Source organism: Abramis brama, assembly GCF_963993115.1.
Source record: "Abramis brama genome assembly, chromosome: 10".
NCBI classification, from domain to species: Eukaryota; Metazoa; Chordata; class Actinopteri; order Cypriniformes; family Leuciscidae; genus Abramis; species Abramis brama.
In genome coordinates, this window is record NC_139972.1 from 17,975,918 (window position 1) to 18,001,816 (window position 25,899).

The window sequence follows — 25,899 nt, forward strand, 5'->3', positions numbered from 1 at the left end:
CGAAGCGTCAAAGTTTGTTGCATAGCTGTCTATGGGGGGACAGAAAGCTCTCAGATTTCATCAAAAAGATATTAAAGTCTTACGGTTTTGGAACGACATGAGGGTGAGTAATTAATGACATAATTTTCATTTTTGGGTGAACTAACCCTTTAAACCAATTAGACCCAACAAACCGGCTTAGACTAATTTAAGCTGTTTTTTTTCCAGCAGGGGCAGCTTGTGATGTCTTAAAATGCTGTCTCTGTATAGGCAGACCCTCTAAGAATTGAAAGAAAGTGTTTGTTCTGTAAGTGAGCGAGCGAGAGACTGAAAGAGAAAGGGGGTTGCTCTAGGGGTACGTCTGGCCAGCAGGGTCAGGGCCAGGACACACACAGGCATCAACAAGCCAAGGCTCTCAACAAGCCTGTCACTTTCTCTCTCCTCAAGAGTAGAGATATTTACAACTTGCCCAGCCAGACAAATTCCAAAGAGCTGTTGCTCTGGCCTATTTACTATTTGTCTGTCTTGTCATAAACCTCCTTAGGATAATTTTGTTTAATGCGCTATGTGGACAACCAACGAGCACTGCAAAGAGTTGAATGGTCTGACCATGAAAACCACTAATTATCCTGTTGTAAATCCATCCACTCAGCAAGTGAAATATCCAAATCCGTTAAAATATTAAACTGAAATGTGGCTCACCAAAACACAGGGAGCAAACTTCCCACAGCCCTTTGTGGAAAATTCAGAAGAAAAAAAATCACTCAGAAAGCGAGTGTATATTGCTCCTTTCGTATTTTCGTCTCGCGTCAGATGGCCTTTGGACAGTTTAGCCTAAAATTTTAATTCTGTCAATTTACTCACCATCATGCTGTTCCAAACCAAACTTTTATATTTTATACTTTGGACAAAAACAGTTTATATCTTCTTCTGTGTTCCAAACCAGAAAGAAAGTCATATAGGTTTGGAAGGACATGAGGGTAGGTAAATGATGACAATTTTCATTGATGCATTTGACATCCCTTTACTTCAACAAAACAAGAACAATGGAAGCAATTATAAAACTCTTTTGGTGCCGTTAGTATGGCGCAGTGTTGAAGATGGGACCATATGGCGGCACTGGGCAGCAAAACGCATACAAGTGGTGCATGAGTGGTTAGAAGCACCCGAGGGAAACCTAGCCACAACTTCATTAACGGAACATAGATCAGAGCTGTCAGGCAGGCACGCCGTCCAGGGCCGCGGTTGTGCCATCCGCGCAGCAATGCTCATAAACAGCCCTTAAAACTCCCACGGAGTCTCTGGCTTTCTGAGGCCGCAGATAAATTACACATTTCTTTCCAATTTAATGGGTGACTTGGGTCTGCTTCTGCTTTACGCAACCTGGCAGTGCCATGTGTGACCTGACAGATGCCTCATCCAGTTCTGGGCAGTCAGACGTTTGCTGTGGGATGAGGTTAGTGAGATGCCAGCTGATGTGGGGTGGAAATGATTAACCACTGAATATACTCAAGGGTGAGCGCTACACTGAAATATAACACTAGCTGCGGTCAGCATAGACATGAGGTCTAGACAATCATTGTTTCAGAAACCAGGAACTATGCAAAACTTTATGGAGGCATATTAACTGAAAACAAATACTTTAAGCTGTATTGTGTTCCCAATCTTGGATGTGATGCTAATAAGAGTTTGACAGATACAGCTTGATTGATGACCTGTGTTGCAGGGCTGGACTTACAATACAAAAAAACAATCACAATACATTGTTTCTGCTCATGACAAATTCTGAAATAATGCTAGAGTTTACCTTAACTAAATTACAAAAATATATAAATAGTCCAGAGAGAGTGAATCTGCAGGATTCACATTTTCAGAGTTTCGGCTTGTTTAGATGACATTCTTAATTCATAGATCTGCAAGGAATTATATAAACGCACAAATAAAAATTAAACAAGGTCCATGGTTTTAAAATTCCAATGAATAGAGTGTTGCAGGGATGATGTATTTTTGTAGGAAATCCTAGAAGTTACTGTAGCGTCATCCTAGGTTCCTTCGACAGAAAGCCAATAGGATTTTTCCGTTGACCACTGGACTATTGCAGAAAATAATCTCTTTTACCAACAAAAGTTTATGATTCTAACATGGTTTGTTCATAAAGATAATCTTCACAATTAAAGAAAGTTTTTATGAATTTTGAAGTCTAACAATAGGAAGAAGTGAAAAGATAAAGATATAAACAATCTACACCACGGTTGCATGACTTCAACGTCACCACCTTTGCTTTTCCCACAACTCTTTTAAACTTTATAATCTTTAAATTAGAACGTCTGAGTTGGAATAGTTCACAAGAGTGCAGTTATAAACATAATGAGGCTGTAAAAGTGGACTAGCGAGTAGAAGAGTGATGACGTTTAATGTCCCTGACAACCTCATTAGTCCCATTTCAACACTTGTTAGCAACTGCCTTTTCAAGAGACAGTATATATATATAAACGTGTATTTAGTTCAATACTGCAACTAATAGATAAAAATAGTTCAGTGTAATTAAAATTATTGGATTAAGTTGCACATAAAAATGTGTGAAATATATATAAAAAAAAATAAAAATATATATATATATGTATATAACATGTGCAACTTAATCCAATAATTTAAATTACACTGAACTATTTTTATCTATTAGTTGCAGTATTGAACTAAATACACGTTTATATATACAGTGAGGAAAATAAGTATTTGAAAACCCTGCTATTTTGCAAGTTCTCCCACTTAGAAATCATGGAGGGGTCTGAAATTGTCATCGTAGGTGCATGTCCACTGTGAGAGACATAATCTAAATAAAAAAATCCAGAAATCACAATGTATGATTTTTTAACTATTTATTTGTATGATACAGCTGCAAATAAGTATTTGTACACCTGAGAAAATCAATGTTAATATTTGGTACAGTAGCCTTTGTTTGCAATTACAGAGGTCAAACGTTTCCTGTAGTTTTTCACCAGGTTTGCACACACCTTAGGACTGGTGGCTGTAATGGGTGTATGATTGATTGAATGAATTAATAGTTGCATTTGAGTGGTCAAATACATTTTTTGTATATTTTGTATTGTAATTCACCTGCTCAGGGACTGCAGATGGAAACTAGCTTAGGCTAAATCTGGTGCAAGGCATCTTTAATTAATGTTTTTTGCACATTGTCCCTGTTGAAATAAAATAAACAAACAAACAAACAAACACTGCAGGAGGGATTTTGGCCCACTCCTCCACACAGATCTTCTCTAGATCAGTCAGGTTTCTGGGCTGTCGCTGAGAAACACGGAGTTTGAGCTCCCTCCAAAGATTCTCTATTGGGTTTAGGTCTGGAGACTGGCTAGGCCACGCCAGAACCTTGATATGCTTCTTACAGAGCCACTCCTTGGTTATCCTGGCTGTGTGCTTCGGGTCATTGTCATGTTGGAAGACCCAGCCTCGACCCATCTTCAATGCTCTAACAGAGGGAAGGAGGTTGTTCCCCAAAATCTCGCAATACATGGCCCCGGTCATCCTCTCCTTAATACAGTGCAGTCGCCCTGTCCCATGTGCAGAAAAACACCCCCAAAGCATGATGCTACCACCCCCATGCTTCACAGTAGGGATGGTGTTCTTGGGATGGTTCTCATCATTCTTCTTCCTCCAAACACGTTTAGTGGAATTATGACCAAAAAGTTCTATTTTGGTCTCATCTGACCACATGACTTTCTCCCATGACTCCTCTGGATCATCCAAATGGTCATTGGCAAACTTAAGACGGGCCTTGACATGTGCTGGTTTAAGCAGGGGAACCTTCCGTGCCATGCATGATTTCAAACCATGACGTCTTAGTGTATTACCAACAGTAACCTTGGAAACGGTGGTCCCAGCTCTTTTCAGGTCATTGACCAGCTCCTCCCGTGTAGTTCTGGGCTGATTTCTCACCTTTCTTAGGATCATTGAGACCCCACGAGGTGAGATCTTGCATGGAGCCCCAGTCCGAGGGAGATTGACAGTCATGTTTAGCTTCTTCCATTTTCTAATGATTGCTCCAACAGTGGACCTTTTTTCACCAAGCTGCTTGGCAATTTCCCCGTAGCTCTTTCCAGCCTTGTGGAGGTGTACAATTTTGTCTCTAGTGTCTTTGGACAGCTCTTTGGTCTTGGCCATGTTAGTAGTTGGATTCTTACTGATTGTATGGGGTGGACAGGTGTCTTTATGCAGCTAACGACCTCAAACAGGTGCATCTAATTTAGGATAATAAATGGAGAGGAGGTGGACATTTTAAAGGCAGACTAACAGGTCTTTGAGGGTCAGAATTCTAGCTGATAGACAGGTGTTCAAATACTTATTTGCAGCTGTATCATACAAATAAATAGTTAAAAAAATCATATATTGTGATTTCTGGATTTCTTTTTTTAGATTATGTCTCTCACAGTGGACATGCACCTACGATGACAATTTCAGACCCCTCCATGATTTCCAAGTGGGAGAACTTGCAAAATAGCAGGGTGTTCAAATACTTATTTTCCTCACTGTATATATAAAATCAACATTTCTCGTCCGCCTTGTATTTATTCTTTCATCGAGCTTGTCGCAACGCATTCTTGGTTCGCTTTCTCTGTGATGGCTACAAACAATGCTGCCTTAGAATCTGGCCGAAATTTGGCCTCTTAGGAGGAAGCATAACTAAACCGCCTACCTTCTGGAACAGTCTACGTACAACTGCTGTTCACAGACACATAATCAGCAGATGCTTTTTTACAAAAAAACTTACAGTTCATGCATTACAGGCTGTGCCTCCTGGGGTAATTATTGTGTTTGAGGGCACAATGACCCAGTGGGAATCTAACCAGTAAGCTTTTGGTTACCAGCCCAGATTAATAACTAGAGTCACCTGTCTGAATTACCCTTCTGTCATATAGGGCAGAAGTTCAGTGTTGGCTAAACACACCAGGAATCCTCCTTATCCGATTCCATGGCTTTACATAAGCCTGTTATCACTGCCTGTTCATCTTGAGCGGGATCGTTCCTCCAGCTCTTCAGAGGAGTGTTTACTCACACTCACAGGAGAGGCATTCAGCTGGAGTTGGCACGGATCTGACTCTCGGCACTCTCCACATTTCCAGTTTTTGAACTCTAGCTCAGCGCTGCTTATTCTACCCTTCTTTTGCTATTTAAAAGCATGAAGCTACAAATTATTAATGGTTGGAATGTACCCTTACCCTGGTTGTGGTGGCAAACATGTACTTGTCCCGTAACTGGAAGCTGTCCACCTTCTCTAGGATAACTTGACGGTTTTGCTCGAAGAAGTCCGTGCTGCTGAGGATGATGGAGTCTCCCTGGGGCTCGTGGCGCTGGACAAACACTGTGGTGGGGTTGTCATGTGGCTCTACACCCCTAGGGGATTAGAAAGACTTGGACATTCATATTTTGGACATACATTAACACAATGTTTTTGTTTTGTTAAGCATACATTTATGTTCCATTTTATGTTTAAATGGTTTCAGAGAGCAACCAATTCCATATTAATGTGTCTTAATATAAAACACTACACTTTCTTGAACACCAAATCAGTATATTAGAATGAATTCTGAAGGATCATGTGACACTGAAGACTGGAGTAATGACTGCTGAAAAATAAGATTTGTCATCACAGGAATAAATAATATTTAAAAAATATATTAGCATAGAAAACAGTTGTAATAATATTTCGCAAAATTACTGTTTTTACTAACATTAAAGACTTCTTTCAAAAGCATTTAAATAATCTTACTGACCACAAACATTTGAACATTGCTTCAAAAATAATATACAATATTACAATAATAAAGTAACATGTTTTCTATTGTATTTCCTAATGACATGCAATGTGCTACAATGCAAAATCCGTACAGGGCATATGCAGCTACATTTATCATACGTGATCAATAGGTACTTCCACTTGCCAAGCCAATTCAAGCAACTTCACACCTAACAACTTACACTGAACCAAATTTCCTCGCCTGTTTTCTGCACAATGTTACTGATAAATTATTCAGGGTGCGTGTGGGAGATCGAGACTACAGACGAAGGAATGGGCAGCAGTTTCAGATAAATGGATGAGAGAATCTCTCTCCACTCTTGACCAACAGCTTGAATTCCCTTCCTCTTTGAAAACACAGAGAGGTGCTGATTGTTCAGACTGGCTCTTAAATCACCAAGCTAGAGGATAAAGGGATTATCTCGCAGGGGAACACAAACACAAACCTCGCCCGCTTGCTTTCTATTTCACAACTGGGAGTTTAGCACGTCGAGCAGCGGAGTGAGAGACGGATAAAAACAGGGGCTTACAGCTCTTTTAACCAGCCCTGCAGCTCCGCCTTTGGTTTGTCTAGATTAAAACTGAAAGCCAATTGAGAACTCAGAGAATACAGTCAACAAACAACACAATTCACACCCAGAAAAACACAAACACAAACTGAACTGAAGGTCTGTTTGCTGACCTTTAAAACAGTAGTTAAGCTGTTTGGCAGGACTTCCTTATTCCTTCTGACTGCTACAAAGCTAGAAATGTATACGTTTAATTACGATGCAGCAATATTACAATTCTGGCCGACACCAATAAACCAACAATTCTTAGGCTAATAACTGACACAAAACACAAGCCTTCAAAAGATTGGAGTTGACGAGATGTTTTTGAAAGAAGTCTCTCACGCTCAAGGGTGCATTTGTTTGATCAAAAATACAGTAAAACTGTAATAGTGAAAAATTATTATCATTTAAAATGACTGGTTTCTATTTTAATCTAATAAAAATGTAATTTAGTCCTGTGATGGTAAAGCTGAATTTTCAGAATCATTACTCTAGTGTTCAGTGTCACAATAGCCTTCAGAAACTCTGATATGCTGATTTGCTGCTCAAGAAATATTTCTTCTTATTATTAATGTTAAGAACAGTTGAAAAACAAGAAAAGTTCAAAGTAGTTCAGATTCATTTAAAATAATGTGTCATTGCTGAAAAAAGTATTAATTTATTTCCTTAAAAAAAAAAAAATCTCACTGAACCCAAACTTTTGAATGGTACTGTAATTTAGTACTGTATGTTTAAAAAAAAAAAAAAAATTAGACTGTTTAAATGCTACAATTGAATTTAGGCATCACAACATTATAATGTGCTGTATAAAAACTGCATATTCATTTTGAGATTTGCTAAAGATTACATTTATCAGTGTACATTTTTAGTGCTTTTAAAGATTAATATAACTAAGTAAACTAAATGTTAAAAAAAGTAAATGAGCAAGAACAATTACATTAAAAAAATTCTTATTATCAGGCGATAACCGATATGGAACTGATATATCATGCATCCCTAAAAGACATCCAACATCTGACGCAGGTTTGATTCTGGCTCGCAACACTCCCTGATCACCCTCTCTAAAGACCCTCTCGAGGAAAAGAAAACATCTGTCAAATCGGAAAAAGGGAAGCTTGAAATGTGACAATCCTAAGCCGGGCACAGTCTGAGAGAGCTCTCAGAGCAAAGAACAGAAGGGTTATCGCTGCAGTGATGGTGCAGTCGGTCTCTGAGCTCTCGAGTCATTTGTGTAGGGCCATCGCAGAGGGTCTTTGATGTTGTCTCCACAGTCACTGACTGCCACTCCAGCAGATGAAATGGGTCACGGCTGGTAGACACAATCAATTATTCATAAGGCCGCAGTCTGAGAAACATCCACAGCCGACTATTTCCCAATCAAGCAGTCTGTCACTCTGGACGGCAGCCCACATGCTTGAAAACACTGACCACTTCCTTTATATCTTCGACTATTCTGTTGCAATAATGTGCAAAACAAATTTGTTCTGGCAGAGACACTTAAAGACATAATTTGAGCTAAAGTAAAAAAGAAAAAAAACGATAATCCCGTCTGTGATGAATTGGAGTCATAACATTCTAATTAGCTCCGGTCTTCCGATTGGATCATATCCTATGGCATAATGTTTACGGAACAGGATAGCAATAAGAGCCACTCTGTTATTTCTATTTGCTGCTTGCTTTCGATGCCAGTGCCTGATTGTGCAAACACTGAGTGCTGGCTGCAATCCAAAGCAAGAGTTTCACATTCCTACATAAACCTGCAAATTGAGTGAGACAGCACAGAGCATTGAACCCTCTTCAAATTACAAACACTGTTGCAAAATTCCTGTATGGAAGAATGTGGAAAGCAAGAACTGGATTTGCCATTTCGATTGCTTAGGATATCAACGAGCTGCAAACTCACACCCTGTTCTTTTAGACAGCAATCAAAACCACAGTAATGAGCCATGTATGAAATGCTATCTGCGCAGTGGGTTGGAATATCTCACAGACAAAAGGGGAATCAAAGCAGATCACACGTACATGTAGAGAACTGTATGTACAGTATGTCAATCCACAAGCTGCTCATAAACGAAAGTAACTAAATTACTATCGCTCAAAAGCCATTACTCCAGGTTTCAGTGTTATTCAGAAATCAGTGTATACTTAAGCTACTACTTGAAAAAGGATACTAATAATAAGTGGTCACACTTTAGATTAGGGTCCGATTCTCACTATTAACTAACTATTAATTACGACTTTTCCTCAAACTCCTTATTACTGCTTATTAATAGTTAGTAGTTGTTACATTTAGGTACTGGGTAGGAATTGGTTAGGATTAGGGATGTAGAGCAAGGTCATGCAGAATAAGGCATTAATATGTGCTTTATAAGTACTAATAAACAGCCAATATCCTAGTAATATGCATGTTAATAAGCAACTAGTTAATAGTGAGAATTGGACCTTAAACTGAAGTGTTTCCTAATAAGTAGATAACTGCATTTAAGCTATTCACAGCATTCAATTCATACTAAATATCAAATATATATATCTGTGTGCATGTGTCTATCTATGTGTCTATCTACCTATCTGTCCATCCATCCATCCATATATATATATACATATATACATACAGTAGTCAACAATTGAAGTGGATCAAAAAAGTTAATCAAAGTTGTCCTAAGACAAGACCATGTATTGTTCAAAATTCATGTATAACTTTGACTTAAAATGTTGACTACTGTGTGTGTGTGTGTGTGTGTGTGTGTGTGTGTGTGTGTGTGTGTGTGTATATATAATTTTGTACATTACTACAATCATGGTGGAATAAAAGAATGTATATTGTTTTTTTAAACTGGTTCGTTAAAAACGAATGAATTGTCGAACTAACCATTTTGTTAAAATGAATCAAAATTCAAGGCAAGCATGATTAACCATGATTATTTCCTTAATTTGATGAGACAAAAAACAGCAATGTAGCATTTTGTTACCGCTGCTTGCAGGAAAAATAAGTTTTCTTCTAGAAAAGCTAATATGTTTTTAATATACAAAAACAGATTTTGTGATGGACACATTCAGAACACCCTCAAGGTGTTTGATCTTACCAGAAGTAGAACTTCACATGCTCCTGAATCAACACCCACGTCTCACCAAAGTCATCTGATTTCCACAGCTGCCCAATGGAAATTAAAAAAAGAAAACAGAAAAAAAGAGAAGTCCTTAAGAGTCAGCAGTTTCGGTTATAACATTTAATATCTTTAAACATTTGTCATGAACCAGCTTCTCACATGACAATTACGGCTGATTTCCTCAAATCAAAATATGCTGCTTAGTGCAAAATTCAAAAGGGCAATCTCCACAAATAGCTGAAGGCTTAAATGGCAGTGCCATTCATCTTATTAAAACTGGACACAAGATATACAAAATAGCACAGTACTGAAGGAAAGCATCAGTGATCATACCTGTTTATTGGGGTGAGAACCGTCATAACCAAGGACCAGGTTAGGCCTCTTACTGTGCAGCAGTAAGTCTGTGGGCTTGAACAGGATGGAGAAACCCTGAACACTTTTACAAAAGTCAAAGGTGTTCCACAGGTAACCGTTCGTGGTGTCAGTAAATAGGTACTGCAAGGGGAAAATCAGAAAAGACATTTAAAAAAAGAAAAGTAAATTCAGCACAAACAAAACAATTATAGGCATAGTTCATCCAAAATAAAAAATATTGTCATCATATACTCAACCTAGGCCTGGTTTCAAAGACAGGGCTAGATAAAGCCAGGACAAGGCCTTAGTTCACTCCGGACATTCAGTAGCTTTTATAAACATGCCTTAGAAAAAAACATTATTACTGGTGTGCATCTTGAGACAAAACAATGGAACTGGCATATTTTAAGATATGTCAGTGCAAGTTGTTTTCAGTTAAAACAGCCTTGTCTGTGAAACCAGGGGATTATGTTACAAAAAAACATTTTATTGTATTAAAAAGAGATGCATGGCATCTATTTTCCATACAATGAAAGTAGATGGTGGTTTATAATGGCAAGCACCAAAAAGCACAATAAAAGTAGTCCATTTGACTCAATGTAAAAAATGTGCAATGTAAAATGACCAGAATATGGGCCTGCATGTCTTAAAGACCTAGAGTACACAACTCATATAGACTGTTTTTATGATGCTTTTTTGTCTTTTTATAACTTGGCATTAAAAAAAAAAAAAAAAAAAATCACCATCCACATTCATTGTGTGAAAAAGAGCAGCCTCTACATTCTGCTAAATGTCTTCTTTTGCTTTCCACATCATACAGGTAGGGAACATTAGGGTGGTGTTTAACCTCTGTAGTGGTTGATGACACAACAGAAGATCTATAATTAATAGATATTTATTTCAGGCAACTGGCACCACGAGAACATCAAAGCATTTTAAATATAGTAAAAAACATATTTTTTACAATATGAATTATTCAGATTATGCACTTCTGCCATTCTAATCTCCCTCCCTTCTCTTTGATCTTTCATTTAAGAGCCTTCCCAATAAACTTTGTCCTCTCCATGGCCTGGTTATGGAAGCAGGGCACTTTCTCTCTCCAGATTCAGAGGCAATGAGGACTGGGACTGAAACAGTAACACTCGACTTAAAAAGAAACCTAATGCTTTACTGAAATATGAAAGAATAGGTGGAAAAAGAAGAAAGAGAAAGTAGAGCATATGGATCTCCAGCATTAACCGTGACCATCATCAGACTATGTGACACAATGCCAGAGTGTTCTGAGTGGTTGCTTAGCACAAGGCCAGGTCAACACAGCTTCGAGAAGTAATAACACACCTCTTCTCAACAAGCCAAACGATAAATAATAATTCATAATTATATTCAATATTATAATAATAGTTAAAAAGTAAAAACAGAAATAATGTTGGTTTTAATTATTAATATTATTACATAATAATAGTTACTAAAAATAAAGTGAATACTATATTAATTGAGATCAATATTCATGTTATAATAATAAGTCAATAGTGAATCATTAGAAAATCCAATCACACTTGCAAGTCAAAGCCACTATAAAGAGATCAATCAAACAAACAGGTCCAGTATGTCTTCAAGGACTATCAGCTCATTATTTACAGTTATTCACATGAGATTTTACGTCAGGATTATTACTTTAAATGCATTAAAATATTCCACAACAAACAGCACAAGCACGTAGCCAATATCTCTTTTAATTATCCCATCGAGACTCAGAGTTCTTTCTACAGTGGACCGACAGTGCAAGTTACTCTGATCACTCAAAATGTAATTAAACAGCCCTGTTTTGCTACTAAGAAGTTGTAAGCTTTGCAAATGACACTAGTAATGCTTTAGCTTCAATCCAATCCAATGCAGCAGGAGCAAGCGGCAGCTGCAGTGCCAGCCACATCATTGACTCCAGATGAATGGTCACCGTCTGCTGCCGTCAGCCCCTGCAAAGACGCAATGCAGAGTCCCACAGCGGTTCTACCACATCTGCAGCTCCTCACTCCAACTCCCATGAGCCTTTGCACCCCCGTAAAGTCTCAATGGAGCAGTTAGTTACGGTAGGTGGCAAGGGCAAAGACTAAGGATGCAGCTCGTATTTTTACCCAGCCCTTGGAGTTGCTCTCTTGGATAACACCATCTGTGGGTGTATATCCGATTGGAGTGGTGGAAGGTCACAGCTGCAGATGGCCAGGAAGCGGTTTGTGTCACAGCGGTCTTGCATGACCTCGGCTTAAACTCACAAAGACAAGACAACTCAAGTATGTCACACTGATAGTCCAGCTAATGTCTCTCACACACTTACTCGTTTGTTGTCAGCAGGGCTGTGGTAAAACTGTGAGATGACCTGTTTCTTGCCCTCCTGGTCCCCAGGCATTTGAAATTTCTCTGATACGTCGGTGAAGGTGGTTCCATAGTCATAGGACACGTACACCTGTTAAATAAACAATATCAAATTTTAACCACATACACCGCAGAAATTGTAGCTCTGGTCCAAAACCTAGGAAGCTGCCTTGTTGTTTACTGTCTGTTTACATAGGCTGCTGCCTTCTAAGTCAACATGGCAAATGAAATGAAACCATTTCATATGAAACTAATTTGGTACTTACTTAGAAAGCAACTTCTTATGTCACAAAAATATCACTTTATAAGTTAGCTACAAATGAGACACTGTTTACAACTGAATCCAATAGTTTGATGTTAGCATGTTGCTAAGCTAAAAATATCAACAACAAAAAAAACAAAAAAACTCCTTTCGTCACAAAAATAATGCTCCTTAATTTAGCACTGAATCCAAGTTTGATATTAGAATGTTGTTAAGCTAATAGCTTGATTTTCAAATAAATAATTCATATGGTCAAAAATAATGTTCTTTGTGTGAAATGTGAGACTCTGCTTACAATTGATTTCAATTCAGTTTGATAGTGTTGCTGAGCCTACAGTTTGATAATCAAATTTTTCTTGGGCACAATAATCCATTTTAATTTGATTCAACTATGTTTATCAATATTTGTCAGTATTGGTTGTTGTTTCTTCATAATCAACATTTCTTTCATCGCTTTTTTCGCATGTTAGTTACATTTTTATTGTTATAATTATATTGTGAGATGGTTTAGGTGGCATTATTGTTCTTTTACACATTTACAATTGGCAGGGGAATGTACGTTTTATGAGACCATGACAAATTTCCCTCCGAGGACAATAAAGTGAATATCATTTCATTTTATTTCATTCATGTCCACCACCTTGGATGCAAAATTTCACAGATTGCATTGCAGTGCATTCTGGGATTGTATTCTCCAAAAGAGGATACATGTGAATCTGCTAGAATTTGGCTCAAAGAATGTAGCAGTTAATCTTTTAAAAATAAACCATCATCTCAGTTCATACAAGAAACTCGTCTGCATTTGGAGTTCTTTTTGCTTTAATTTTCTTTGTCTTGTTTTTCACAAAGAACACCTGTAGAGCACTTCAGAGATGAGCAGATAACCGCTCCAGCACCCCATAAAGTATAACCGCACCACTTTTGTTCTCGCATTTCCATTAGATAACACTTTACATAAAAGCTTTGCAATTATTGAAAACTTCGCAATTATTGCCATGCAGATAGAAAAATACCATTCAAGGTCACAAAACAGTCTTTTTAGGCCTTGAGTTACATCAGCAGGATTTAAGATGATATAATAAAAGTGCAGGGAACTGAAGAACAGAGGGAGGCCTTTCATCTGTATGACTCCTGTAGATATTCTTGGTACCTTATGGCGCTTTTCCACTGCATGGTACGGTACGGTACGGCTCGCTTCGGCTCGCTTCGGCTCGCTTTAAATGGTAACACCTCTGTTGAGGTTCCAAGCGTACCGTACCTATACTAAAATGTGACGTGAAAACACTGCAGATCACTGATTGGTCAGACAGAATCATCACTACCAGCGTCCGCTAGATTTAAATAACCAGTAGACAACAGCCAACGCTGTAGCGCCTGTTTTAAAAGTATTTGCTTTAAAAAAATTAAAAAAATTTAAAAAAGAGTATAAACTTCAAAAAAAGAAATGGCTGAATCGTGGTCAGTGGACGAGGTGCAGACGTTCCTCTCGTTGGTTGCCGAGGAGTGGATGGGGAAACACGGAATGAAAAATTCGCATTTAATATGATGATATCATGGCAGTAGAGACGGCAACTATAACGATCAGTCCCACCCACTTTGAAGCGGTACTAACTGCAGTGGAAAAGCAACCGAGCTAAAGCGAACCGAACCGTGCCGTACCGAGTCGAGTCGTACCACGCAGTGGAAAAGCGAAGCGAGCCGAACCGTTCCGCGCCGAGTCAAACCGTACCGAGCCGTACCATGCAGTGGAAAAGCGCCATTACAGCATATAGTGTATATATATATATATATATATATATATATATATATATATATATATATATATATATATATATATATATATATAGTGCCTTGCGAAAGTATTCAAACCCCTTAATTTTCATCAGACCAGAGAGAGTCCTTAAGGGAACACTTCCCATAAATCCTGATGTACTTGTTACATCATAAGAAGGATGGCGTCTACGCTAATATTAGTCTCTCTGTTTATCCCGAGGTTTACTGCAGTCCGCAGGATCCAGGCCGTATCCAGATCTGATGAAGGACCTGCGCCTGGACACGACGACAACGCAGTCCTGAAGTGTCAACTAGTCTCTCCCCTGTGAAGGCCTCCTTCCCTTCACCTCTGTACAGATAAAACGTTGTCAGGATAATTACGGTTCACGTGGCTACACGGAAGCGATAATTAATTCTTTATTATACATTTTTAAGGCAAGACAAGTAGTTTGTTGAGGGCTGGTTTGTAAAGGACTACACGCCTGCGCACATACATATTCAAACGCGCATACCTATAGACTAAACATGCGTTTTTGAGGTTTGCGTAGAGATAACCTTTTTAAAAAAAAAATTAGGCTTGCACCTTGGAATCTATTTCAGGGTTTGCATTCTTGAGCCACCAGGCACTGTTTTGTGTGGATGAGCATTAATAACTTACTAAGTTAATAACTAATGATCTTTGCAACGGAAGTGAATCAATCAATCAAAACAAACTTTAGCTGGACAATAACTTTATTCTAGAGCTGCTGTATAGCCAAAACAATCTCTGTTACTGTAATTTCCTATTATCACTGTAAAGCTGCTTTGAAACAATCTATATTGTTAAAAGCGCTATATAAATGAAGGTGACTTGACTTGACGTGCTTTTTTGCAAATTCCAAGTGGGTTTTCATGTGTCTTCACTGAGGAGAGGCTTGAGTCTGGGCACTCAAAGCCCAGATCGGTGGAGTGTTGCAGTGATGTTTGTCCTTCTGTAAATTACTCCCATCTCCATATATGATCATGAAGCTCAACCAGAGAACCATCAGCATCATGGTCACTAGGGATGTATGATATTTCGGACACCATATCGATATCGGCCAATATTTTTTCATTTTTAATGCATTTCAAAATGGCTATTTCAATGTAAGGGGACCCGCGGTGTATGTAGATAGAAATGGCTCATTCTAAGGTAATGCAAACATAACGGTTCATTATGTAAGGTCTTTATACACCACTGAAAACATAGTTATGATATTACATTTCTGTCAACAGATCATCCTAAATATTACACAATGCACCTTTAATGGTGAGACTTTTGTTTTTGTAATCAGTCTCTCAATCTAAAAATAAGAATTTAGATTTATCGGCCAATATATCGACATTCGAAATAAAGAATTATCGGTATTGGCCAAAATATCCATATCGGTTCATCCCAAATGGTCACCACTCTAACCAAGGCCCTTCTCCATCAATTGTTTGGCAAGGAGGCCAGCTTTAGGAAGAGTCCTGGTTGTTCCAAACTACTCCCATTAAGGATTACGAAGGCTACGTGCTTCTGTGAACCTTCAATGCAGCAGATTTTTTTCATAGTCTTCCCTAGATCTGTGTCTTCTTGATACAATCCTGTCTCTGAACTCTAGGGGCAGTTCCTTTGACCTCATGGCTTGGTTTTTGTTCTGATATGCATTTTCAGCTGTTAGACCTTTTATTGAGAGGTGCATGCCTTTCCAAATCATACCCATTGAACTGAATTTCCCACAGGTTAACTCCACTCAAAGTGTAGTAACATCTACAAGCAAAATTGAAATGCTCTCGAGCGAAATATGTCCCAGAAAAGGGTATGAATACTTATGCAATGTTATTATTTCAGCTTTTTATTTTTAATACATTTGCAAAGTAATCACAAATCAGTTTTTTGCTTTGCATTATGGTGTATGGAGTGTAGAAAAGGTAAAGTAGTTTAACATAAGGCAGCAGCAACATAAAAGAAAATGTGAAAAAAAAACTAAGAGGTTTGAATACTTCGCAAGCCACTGTATATGTCGGAAGTAAAAAAAAAAGTAAAAAAAAAGAAGAAAAAAACATTTGATAAGAAACTTTTCGAAATGATCTAGGATAAAAATGGTATACTCACGGAGCTGGTCTTGGGATCGGTGGCACCAACGCTGTCTCTGGCTAACGCTACTATGACGTTGCTCTTTTCCCCAGCCCAGTGGACGACCATCTGATTATGAGAATCGTTCAGGTTTGCCTGTGAATGCAAAATATGATGAACAACTAATCGAAATGTAGCTGACTAGCTTTAAGTGGATTTTGCTTTAAGTGGAGCTTTAATTTATTTTGCTGTGGTCAGACAAGCATCCAGGTTTCCACAGTACAAATCAAGCTGTCAAGGCATAACACATCACAACTCACTCAAAGCTTATTTTCAAAGACGTGTACCAGTTTCTGGTTCTCTCACTGGGTAATTATCCACCAGAGTCATACTGCATTTGTAATATCAGCTAAAATGAAACTGTATTTGACAACCTTGAGTTTGTTGTGTATACTGTTATAAAACACTACAGGTGTGTCTCTGGCACTTAAGGCTGACAGCCTTTGAGAAAACAAACACAACCTCAAATACAAAAAAAAAACAGAGCGAGCTGAGCTAGACCACAACGGCAGGGAAACTGAAACTATTGGCTGCGGTGTCCCAATCTGATCTGCTGAACAAAGAAATGTCTCTCATCTTTTCATGTCCATCCCCCTCTTCTCTTTCCACTAAGAACAGAACTCATCTTTAATTCAAACTTCTGCATGAGGACTATGGCATCCTCAAATGGGTTCTACTCCAATATCTCCTGTCAGACATAAAAGAGAAGCTACAAAAGGTTGTTTATGTAAAGGAACAAAAAGCTCTAACACCACTTATTTTCCTGTCTGAGGAACAAGTTGTGGATCACTGGCAAACAACAAGTTTACTTAACATTATAGACAGGTCACATTACAGACGAGACAACCAAAAGCAGAAGACATTCAACATAAGAAAAATACTTTCATATGCTATAGCATTTTTTTTTTTTAACACATCATAGGCAAAAGAGGCATACTGATATTCATTTGGGAATGGTTGTTTTTGTAACGTACAAACAGTGATTCCTCAAACGACCTCACCTTGAATGTACAGTCATATTTTTATTCACCATGACAAGGCAGTAAATCTCCCTGTCTTTTAGGCCTGCTTGGCAAGCAGCATGTTAGTACAACTGAGAGACTTTAGGAGACTGACAGAGCTGTTACGAAATCTTACAGCAGTGGTTTTACATATAGCCTCAAAGACTAGTTTTATTTTACCTCTATTCATGAAATATGACAGCTGTATAATCCATATTTTTCCTAAAAGGTATTAAATTTAATTTAACTCGCATAATAAAGTATGTTACTTTCAAAATGTGATGCGTAACAACATTTTTCAACAATGTTCCAGTTTATTAACCTGTCCAACATATTTATTTTAAACTCTTCAAAGTAGAGGTATATTTAATCACATTCTATCTGCCACCAGTCAAACAACCAGTTTGCCCAGTTGTCCGAAACTCGTACCATTGCTGTAAATGTTACAGTTTAATTTTTGCTTAAACAAACAGAACAATGTTTAGATGATACAGTTTGGGAGTTTCTGGAGTACTAAAAGCGGCACTTACAAATAAAAAGAAGGAATCGATCAATTTATTATTAAAAAAAATGCACATTGAAAAGTAAAAAACTTTTAAACATTTAAAATGAATTAAATATAACAATAAAATAATACATTGATAACTCATTTTAATGCAACCTTTAAAGTGCTTTTTTTTTTTTTTTAAACATTGGCTTTTCTTAATCCATTTGCCAACTCTTTTCTTTTTTTAAATTACCTGTGTGCAAATGTTTTTTATTCATTAATTTGTTAATCAATTAAAAAAAAAAATGCCATTAGACAGTTCATTGAACACCCATGGGAAAAACCAATGAACGTTTGACCAAATTAGCGTGGAGAAAATGTCAATTTGTACTTCGAATGGTTTATGGTTGACACTTGGTTTTATAACAGCTGATTAATCTCTACAAACAGTTTCGTTTTCATCTCATCAGTACGTGTAGAAGAGCTTTTCCCACCACTTTGCCAACAAACACTGTAAAAGAGCAAATGGTTGCAACCTGATCCATTTCGGCCTGGCAAACTCTTGGGTCTGCTTATTCAAATAGAGTTAAATGCCTGTCTGCAACTTCTGGTTATCTTGCAAATGGACTTTCTGCTAATCTAACAGTGCCCTCTTTTAAACTGACACCGTAATATCCTGAAAGCATCAACAGTAAGACGAGTGCAAATAACTTAATATTCCTTCTCGCTAGATGAAAAAGCAATGAGAGACAGAAAAAATTAAATCATTGAATTTTTTTCAGTTTCTTATGTATTATTCAGCAGGGAAACAGAAGGAAAGGAGGCAGAACGAGAGAGTGGAAGCACTAGAGCACCTTGGCCCATCGCTTCAAGCAACGCACAGCTTGAAACCATGACATCATCTCTGCAGCACTAACGTTTGGGCCAACAGTTCAACAACTTGCCTTTCTGGCAACCAACCATATGAGTTTCACTTTGAATATGGGTGAACCACACATTTAATAACACTGTGGCCGTAACCAAAGGAAAACCGAGGAGTCATTATCCTGTTAAAGGCTTAAAGTACAGTTAAAGGACTGTTTCATTATTGCAGTATGGTTAAGTTATGGGACCATTACAGCGATGTGTTATGCTAATGAATCAACATACTAAATCCATTCGCACATAGTAAATATACTGAAAAGAAAACTTTTCATTCTCCTTTGATTTTCACATAAAACATAATAAGTCATCTTAAACCAATAATTGCTGACAAGAAATTATATTAGGTTCATCTATAATTTTCTTGTTATGTTTATGTTGTGTTTCAGGTTGTGTTCGTACTTGCCAGGTTTGGTTTGACTAAAACAAACTCTGGTGCGATTGCTCTGTTAGTGCGGTTCATTTGAATAGGTGTGAACGCTGCCTTCCTAACAAAAGTGGGTCTCGGTCCGCTTCAAAACGACCTCTACTGCAGAAAGACTGAAATATGAATATATATATTTTTCGCCCTGTAATCGGTACAGTTATAACTGTAATCGGTACAGTTCAGTTATCGGTACAGGCAACGAAAACGCTGTCTCCTTGCAGCAGATCTTTGTTTGTGTGTGCACAACGGAGAATTTCCTGCTGCAATTTTGACTCCTTTACACGTTTTATAAGCTCTTCACGAGTTCTCAGCTGGTAAAAATTCCATCACATGTACGCACATACAACAAGCGCATTTATTCCAGCACAAAAGCATTGTATTGGATGTTCCGTCATAAAATGAGTTTTCTTTTTTTGTATCTTTAGGTTTGGTCTTAAAGGGGTCATATAATGGTACATGCACTTTTACAAGTTGATTGTACTGAAATGTGTGTTGGCAGTGCCTGTACACAACCATCATAAAATGATAAAAATCCATCCAGTGTTTTTTTTTTAATCTTCTTATATGTTTCCTCCTGTCTCAAATCAAGCTGTTCGATATTGTGACGTCACAATATCGACGCCCCTCCCACGATGGCTGATTGACAGAAGCGTTTCAAACACAGACCCGCCCTCGCGCCCTCGTGAGCGAGCTGTCAATCATAGCACGCGCCGCACGCTTCATGATGAATGCGGCTATTTTTACACTCAGGGTACATTACGGCATGTTTTCTATGTACGACGTTCTCAATATAATTCATAATCCCACGTTTATAATGAACAACGCGTTATGGTTTTTGTATTATTATTTTAAACGGTGTAAGCACAGAACAGAGGGGCGGGGTGAGCAAAGCTCATTATCATTTAAAGACACATGCACTTAAACGGCGTGCTGAAAACAGAGCTGTTTTTGACCAGGTAAAATGAGTGTTTTCTTACAATACTAATGAGAATTTTTAATTAAAGTATATTACAAACTTTTAATTTAGACCCTAAAGAATCATATTAGCTTGTACAAAAATGACATTATATGACCCCTTTAAAAATGACAGTGTGAACTGTCAACGCTAAGCGAACCAGAACTAAATGTATCATTTTCTTTTTTGGTCAGGCCCAAAAGAACCAAAAAAGATTATATGACTCATCTGTGTCCGTTTGGTTTCACCTCGAGTTTAATGCAAGAAGACAACTTCAGGAAAACCGAAAGTAAACCAGCAGGCTGTTCAGAGAAGTTCCAGTAATGCTCCACTAATTATAAACATATCCACCGCCCTCCATCTTACTTCCCTAGGGTTTTAAACTTTCTTATCACAGAAAACAAAACTAAAATACTCTGCAAGTAAGGCTGCTTAAATGTCGTACGTGTTTGAACAGGAATACTAATGGAATCCAAGTTGAATTAGGGTCATTTGCATCATTATTTACAACAGGAAGGCACATAATACAAAAAAATATATAATATTGTTTTACCATAACTGGCATACTGTCAAAAAAAATATTACCAAATAAGATTAAATACTGACTTTACATGACTCATGAAGTAAGTCCAGGCTTATCCTGCGAAAGGTGAGGGAATGTCAAGTCTCATTTAGATTCTGGGTAGTACTCTATGGTAATGATTCTGCATTATACTTTACACATACTAGAACAAAATTGCATTTGCTTGCCAGCAGTTTACTTAACGTGGCTTAATATACAAGGGAACAGAATGGATCAAGATCCAAGGCCCATGAAAAGAATTACAATTCCTGGAAATCTTGTTTTGAATGTATAACATTCTTCTAAGAACAAGTATTGCTTAATCAGGGCTGCTGGGTCAAGATTTTGAAATATTTCCCATTCAATTATGAAAGAAGAAAGTCTCAAAAAAGCAATAAATGTATAACCAAATGTGTCAAATAATAAATAAATAAAACAGATGGGACTGATAAAGGCTTTTATTTACGCAATAAAAACACCCATTGCTACAAAGTTCGCCAAAGGTCAACTCTTGGGGTCTGGCACTAAACTGCATTTTTGATAATGATTCTGTCATAATTCTCTAAACTTGGTGAGTAATTGTCCGTCACAACAGGTCTGCAAAGATAACAACAAAAAGACCCTTTAAGACAGAGTATATCCTTTTCTTGGCAGAGCATGGGGACTTTTTCTAGGTTACTTGAATAGACCAAAAGAGTGGATTGATGTCTGTTACTTCTTACCTAACACTGCTTTTCCCTATGTGCCAAAAACAACACATAAACCAAAAGGTCTGAAAGAGAGAAGGAAGGAAGGGGGGGTCACAGATGGGAGATCTTAATTGGAACATCTGAGGGGGGTAATTCACCTCATATCAACTGCTATGGACTACATCCAGGACACTAATAACACTTCATAGAGGATTTCCTGTACGCACTACAGGGTGAAAAGGGGAAAAGTCACTAATCTTAGTGGCCGCCCACTGCTTCGACTGCATAAGCATTAAAGAACTATAAAACAGTATAATACCCTCCTAAGAGTTTGACGTTTTTGACATTTTGAGAAAAAAAATTTGTACATCATACCTCTACTTTACATTGTATCGCCACAAGTGAGTCACAAAACCTCATAGCTTGGATAATAACATCACATGCTGTGGTAGATAAGTGTGTTCTGAATCTGAGGTCATGATCTGAAGTCAGCGAGCTCTTGCAAAAACCCAATACCTGTATTTACGCTACCAACCACAATCCTGTTCTGTAGACGACTATTTTTCAGACAAAATTCAGTGGTTTGACCCATTCAAGGTCTCAAAGGCACAATTGAAAAAGCAAAACTAGGAGCTGCTGCATGGCTGACTTAACAAACATCTCGAAGCAAAATGCTTGAGGGGGTGAAATGTTTGGTTGGGAAATTTCCCAGCAAGACTGTGTAACCAGTTATGCCTCTCTGGTTGATTGCGTAATAAAGCTGCATCCTGACGGTAAACAAACAAAGAAACACTGTGTCATACATTTAATAGGAACACAGATTTTTGGAGTCTGTTTCTAATTCCCAAGACACTGACATTAAGGATAAACCATTCAGTGTAAAAACAAACAACATTAGTTAGTTTAGTTAGTTGTCAAAAAACACTTACCTTTTTGTTCGGGGTTTCAAAATCATTTTACCATCTAAATGTTGCCCAAAAAACCTACAATAGGCTGTATAGTGGCAGGCTAGGTTGTACCAACGTAGCCCACATAACGTGACAATGTGTTCATGTATTTTCAATTTATTTATTTTTTCTAGTCAATAACTGTGAAAATGTTCAAAGGCTTTTTAGGCAAGATTTTAGTGTTAGTGTTTATAAAGAAATTTTCGTTCAGAATTAAACCTACCCTGAGAAATATTCACTGGAGGGAAAAAAACAAAATAACTAGCCTCAGTCTCCCTTATATTACGCAATATTTAAACACATAAAAAAATCTCAATCATTATTAGATGCTAACTGAATGTTTTCTTATTATTCTAGAAGGAACATCCGCAATTAGCATCACCAAAAACCAAAAAATAAAAATAAAAGGGAAAATGGTACTGTATGTTTTATGACAAACATAAACAAAACTTAAAATCATTGACGTGTGATTCAAAATACTGCATTAAAATTCACGTCTCGTTGACCACACTGTTCAGCAAAATATAACATCTCTTCTTATAAGCATTTATTCATTTTTGTCATAATGACAAATTATTTGTAGAATATAAAATGTAAAAGATTTCGTTTTTATATAGTACATTCAAAAAAAAAAAAAATAGATATCAGGTAAAACACGTTAACGTTACTCATCGGAGAAGTAATATTTTATATTTCAATCATGAATGGACATGCGAGAACCCTTCATCTGACAAACAGGTCAATTACACTTCTAGGTGACTGCGTGCAAACCAAAGGTGAATGGTGCACAACAATTGGGAATACTGAATTCAATATTTTATGAGGTTATGCAAAAGCTACGTTTTTGCCATTATTGCCTATATGCAATCACACCTAATGAATGCAAACCTCGCTTACCGTTCCATAAACCGTTGGCACGGGTGATCCAGCAGCATTCCGCCGAACGCGAAGCTGGTGCGCGGCTGAAGCCTCCGTGACTTCTCGCTCCAGACGCACGACGCGACTTTCTGCATGTTCCAGGTGTGCACTCACTCGGGAGAAACCCCTGTCCTGTGGTAGCATGAATCTCTGGTCATGGTGAAGACGAAGCGTGGAGGAGATCGCGCCAGGAACGAGTAATAATAACAGATACATGGCACAGCGACTGAGCGGCAGCATCTTGCGTGTCTGCCCTGACGCCATGTTTGTGTATGACTGTGTTCAACAGTGTGTGTTGTGTGTGTGTGACAGGGCGCCTCTAGCGGTCAACCACATTCACACTCATTACCATGGATACAGATCATGGCACATGATGTTTTGTTTTTGCTGGTTTACATAAACTGTAGATTGGCAAGACCAAAAAAAAAAGAAAAGGATTGATTCGGGCGGGGACGGTTTCACAAAAAGAACATTTTACATCAACGCCATCCCTAAAATCGGGGTAAAATGTGTTAGGGTAAATTAATTAATTTTATTATTAATGATAAAGGGTTCTTTTAAGTAAAAAACTAGGGGGAAAAAAAACATATTTTACTGTGTTTTATTGTGAAAAGGGTCACAATGTCCCAATGCCAATACGCTTTTATATTTATAGCACATTCTTTACCTAAAATTCGTTTATTAAACCATACTGACATGAGTTCAGAAAAACATTTTGGGCATTACTTACGCTTTCAATTAAATAAGATGATGTCCTACTGTATTCATAACGATCACGAGAGCCCCACCTCATCACCTATTTCGCAGGATCTTTTTATCACCTCGAGAGATCCGTTTTGAGTTCGTTTGTGTAAGTTAGGCCTATATTTGTCCAACACCCCCATCTGCTGGTCAGAATCTGTAAAGACATGATATATTTATAAAACATATATCTAATTTTGTGACTAATAATTGCATAGGTTGTAAGAGGCGTGCACGTATTACGGGAAAGGTTAGAGTACTGTACATACAATCCAGTTATATCCAGTTTGCACGCGACGCGAGACGCACACAGACTGTGATGGCGATGTGTTTTACCGGTCATCAGCATCATAAACCCTGCAACGTTTTTATATTTTAATTTTTTATGTATGTATATTTATAGCACTATACTTTGTAATATATTATCTTTGCATCAAATTACAACAACAAAAAATAGTTAACGCTGCTGTGAGGGTGTTTATATTTTTTCCTCTTTTTGAAAGTTGTGAAAACACTACTGTGGAGTTTTTCTTTTATTAATTGAGCAAATGGGAACACACACACACACACACACAAAAATTAATGTATTCTCTCTTTATAGAAGTTGTATGACGACATCTGCTTTGAGAAACTCGAAAATGTGAAAAAGGTCAGTTGCGCGCGATTATTGCCCGTTCAAAAGCAGTGGCGGTTGGTATGTGATGTGAGAGCTGAACTGTGGCGACCGAATTTATCGACGGTAACGTTAATTTATTTTCTTGTATTTATTTTTAGCTCTCCAACAACTGGTATTCCATTATTAACTAACACTTTTCTTTAATCAGATTTATTGATATTATGTAAGTAAGATTTATCGCTTGGTTTAATTTAAAAAGTTGAGCAGGTCAACTCTTGTGTTGTGTAACTTATGTAACAAACTTGTGGCGACTAAGGACTCAAGTTACAGATGAAATGTACACAGATGTTTGTCGTAATATTGATGATGGTTAAGAAGGCTGTGATGTATTGAGATTATGAGAATATTGTATTGTATATGAGAATATTATCTTGACAGACTTTCTTCTTCGGCCACAGGAAACTAATGACACAACGCGGTCTCGAGAGCACCAAAGGGGAATCTATGGCGGTCAGAGGAACAGAAATGAAAAGGTGTCAAGCAAAAATACGCGAGGTGAGGATTTCGAGGTCATCAGGAAATTAACTGATGTGACTGATTCAGTTTTCTTGCTGAGTAATTTTCCCGACTTCTAGCTTTTCACTAATGCTCACAAATATACATGAAGGTTGAAAATGCACCATTTGCTGAGACATCTCCAGCAAAAAAGATGAAGACACAGCATTTCAGATCAGCAGCTGGAGACATGGCTTATGGTTTTGAAACAGCATTGGCAGGCAAGTCCTGGTTTTTCTCTCTCATGCTGTCAAATTAAAGAACTCTCTGTAATATTTGACATGTTAGGTTGTGTAGCATAATATATCATGACAGCTATTTTAGTTACCTCAAGTTTTAAACACAACTATTATCTTTCACAAGGATTCTTGTAGACATATTACACTTGTGAGGCACCTTACTTCTTTTTCTGTATGTCTTTTCATTTTAGAGGCTAACCAAGAAGTCAATGGCATTTTTTCTAAGTACTCTGAGGTCTTGAGGTAACTTAACTGGATGGATTTGTTCTTCCACCCCTCATCAGCAGTGGATCTACAAAGTTTATACTCAAGCATTAATTTTACATGGTATCTTCTAAGGGAAAGAGCTGCTGTGGATGCCTCTCAGCTTGGAGAACTGGAAGATATACTTACTGAAGCCAGGAGTTTGGAAACTCATCTCAAAGAGAAGAAGGAACACCTGAGACGATCTTTGGCTTTGATCTCTGACAAACTACAAGGATAGGTGTAGATCTTT

At 37.7% G+C, this 25,899-nt stretch overlaps 1 protein-coding gene across 1 annotated transcript in view; it reads right to left on the bottom strand.

Moving 5' to 3' along the window:
• Positions 1-23,531, bottom strand: part of sorl1 (sortilin-related receptor, L(DLR class) A repeats containing) — a 61,718-nt gene extending 38,187 nt beyond the window's left edge. The window contains exons 1-6 of the mRNA XM_084126550.1: positions 23,232-23,531; positions 16,325-16,441; positions 12,136-12,264; positions 9,783-9,944; positions 9,426-9,493; positions 5,214-5,388 (exon numbers count right to left, since the gene is read on the bottom strand). Coding sequence (XP_083982676.1) covers positions 5,214-5,388; positions 9,426-9,493; positions 9,783-9,944; positions 12,136-12,264; positions 16,325-16,441; positions 23,232-23,516 — 936 coding nt within the window. The 5' untranslated portion in view covers positions 23,517-23,531. The remainder of the gene's footprint in view (positions 1-5,213; positions 5,389-9,425; positions 9,494-9,782; positions 9,945-12,135; positions 12,265-16,324; positions 16,442-23,231) is intronic.
• Between the last annotated feature and the right edge of the window lie 2,368 nt (positions 23,532-25,899).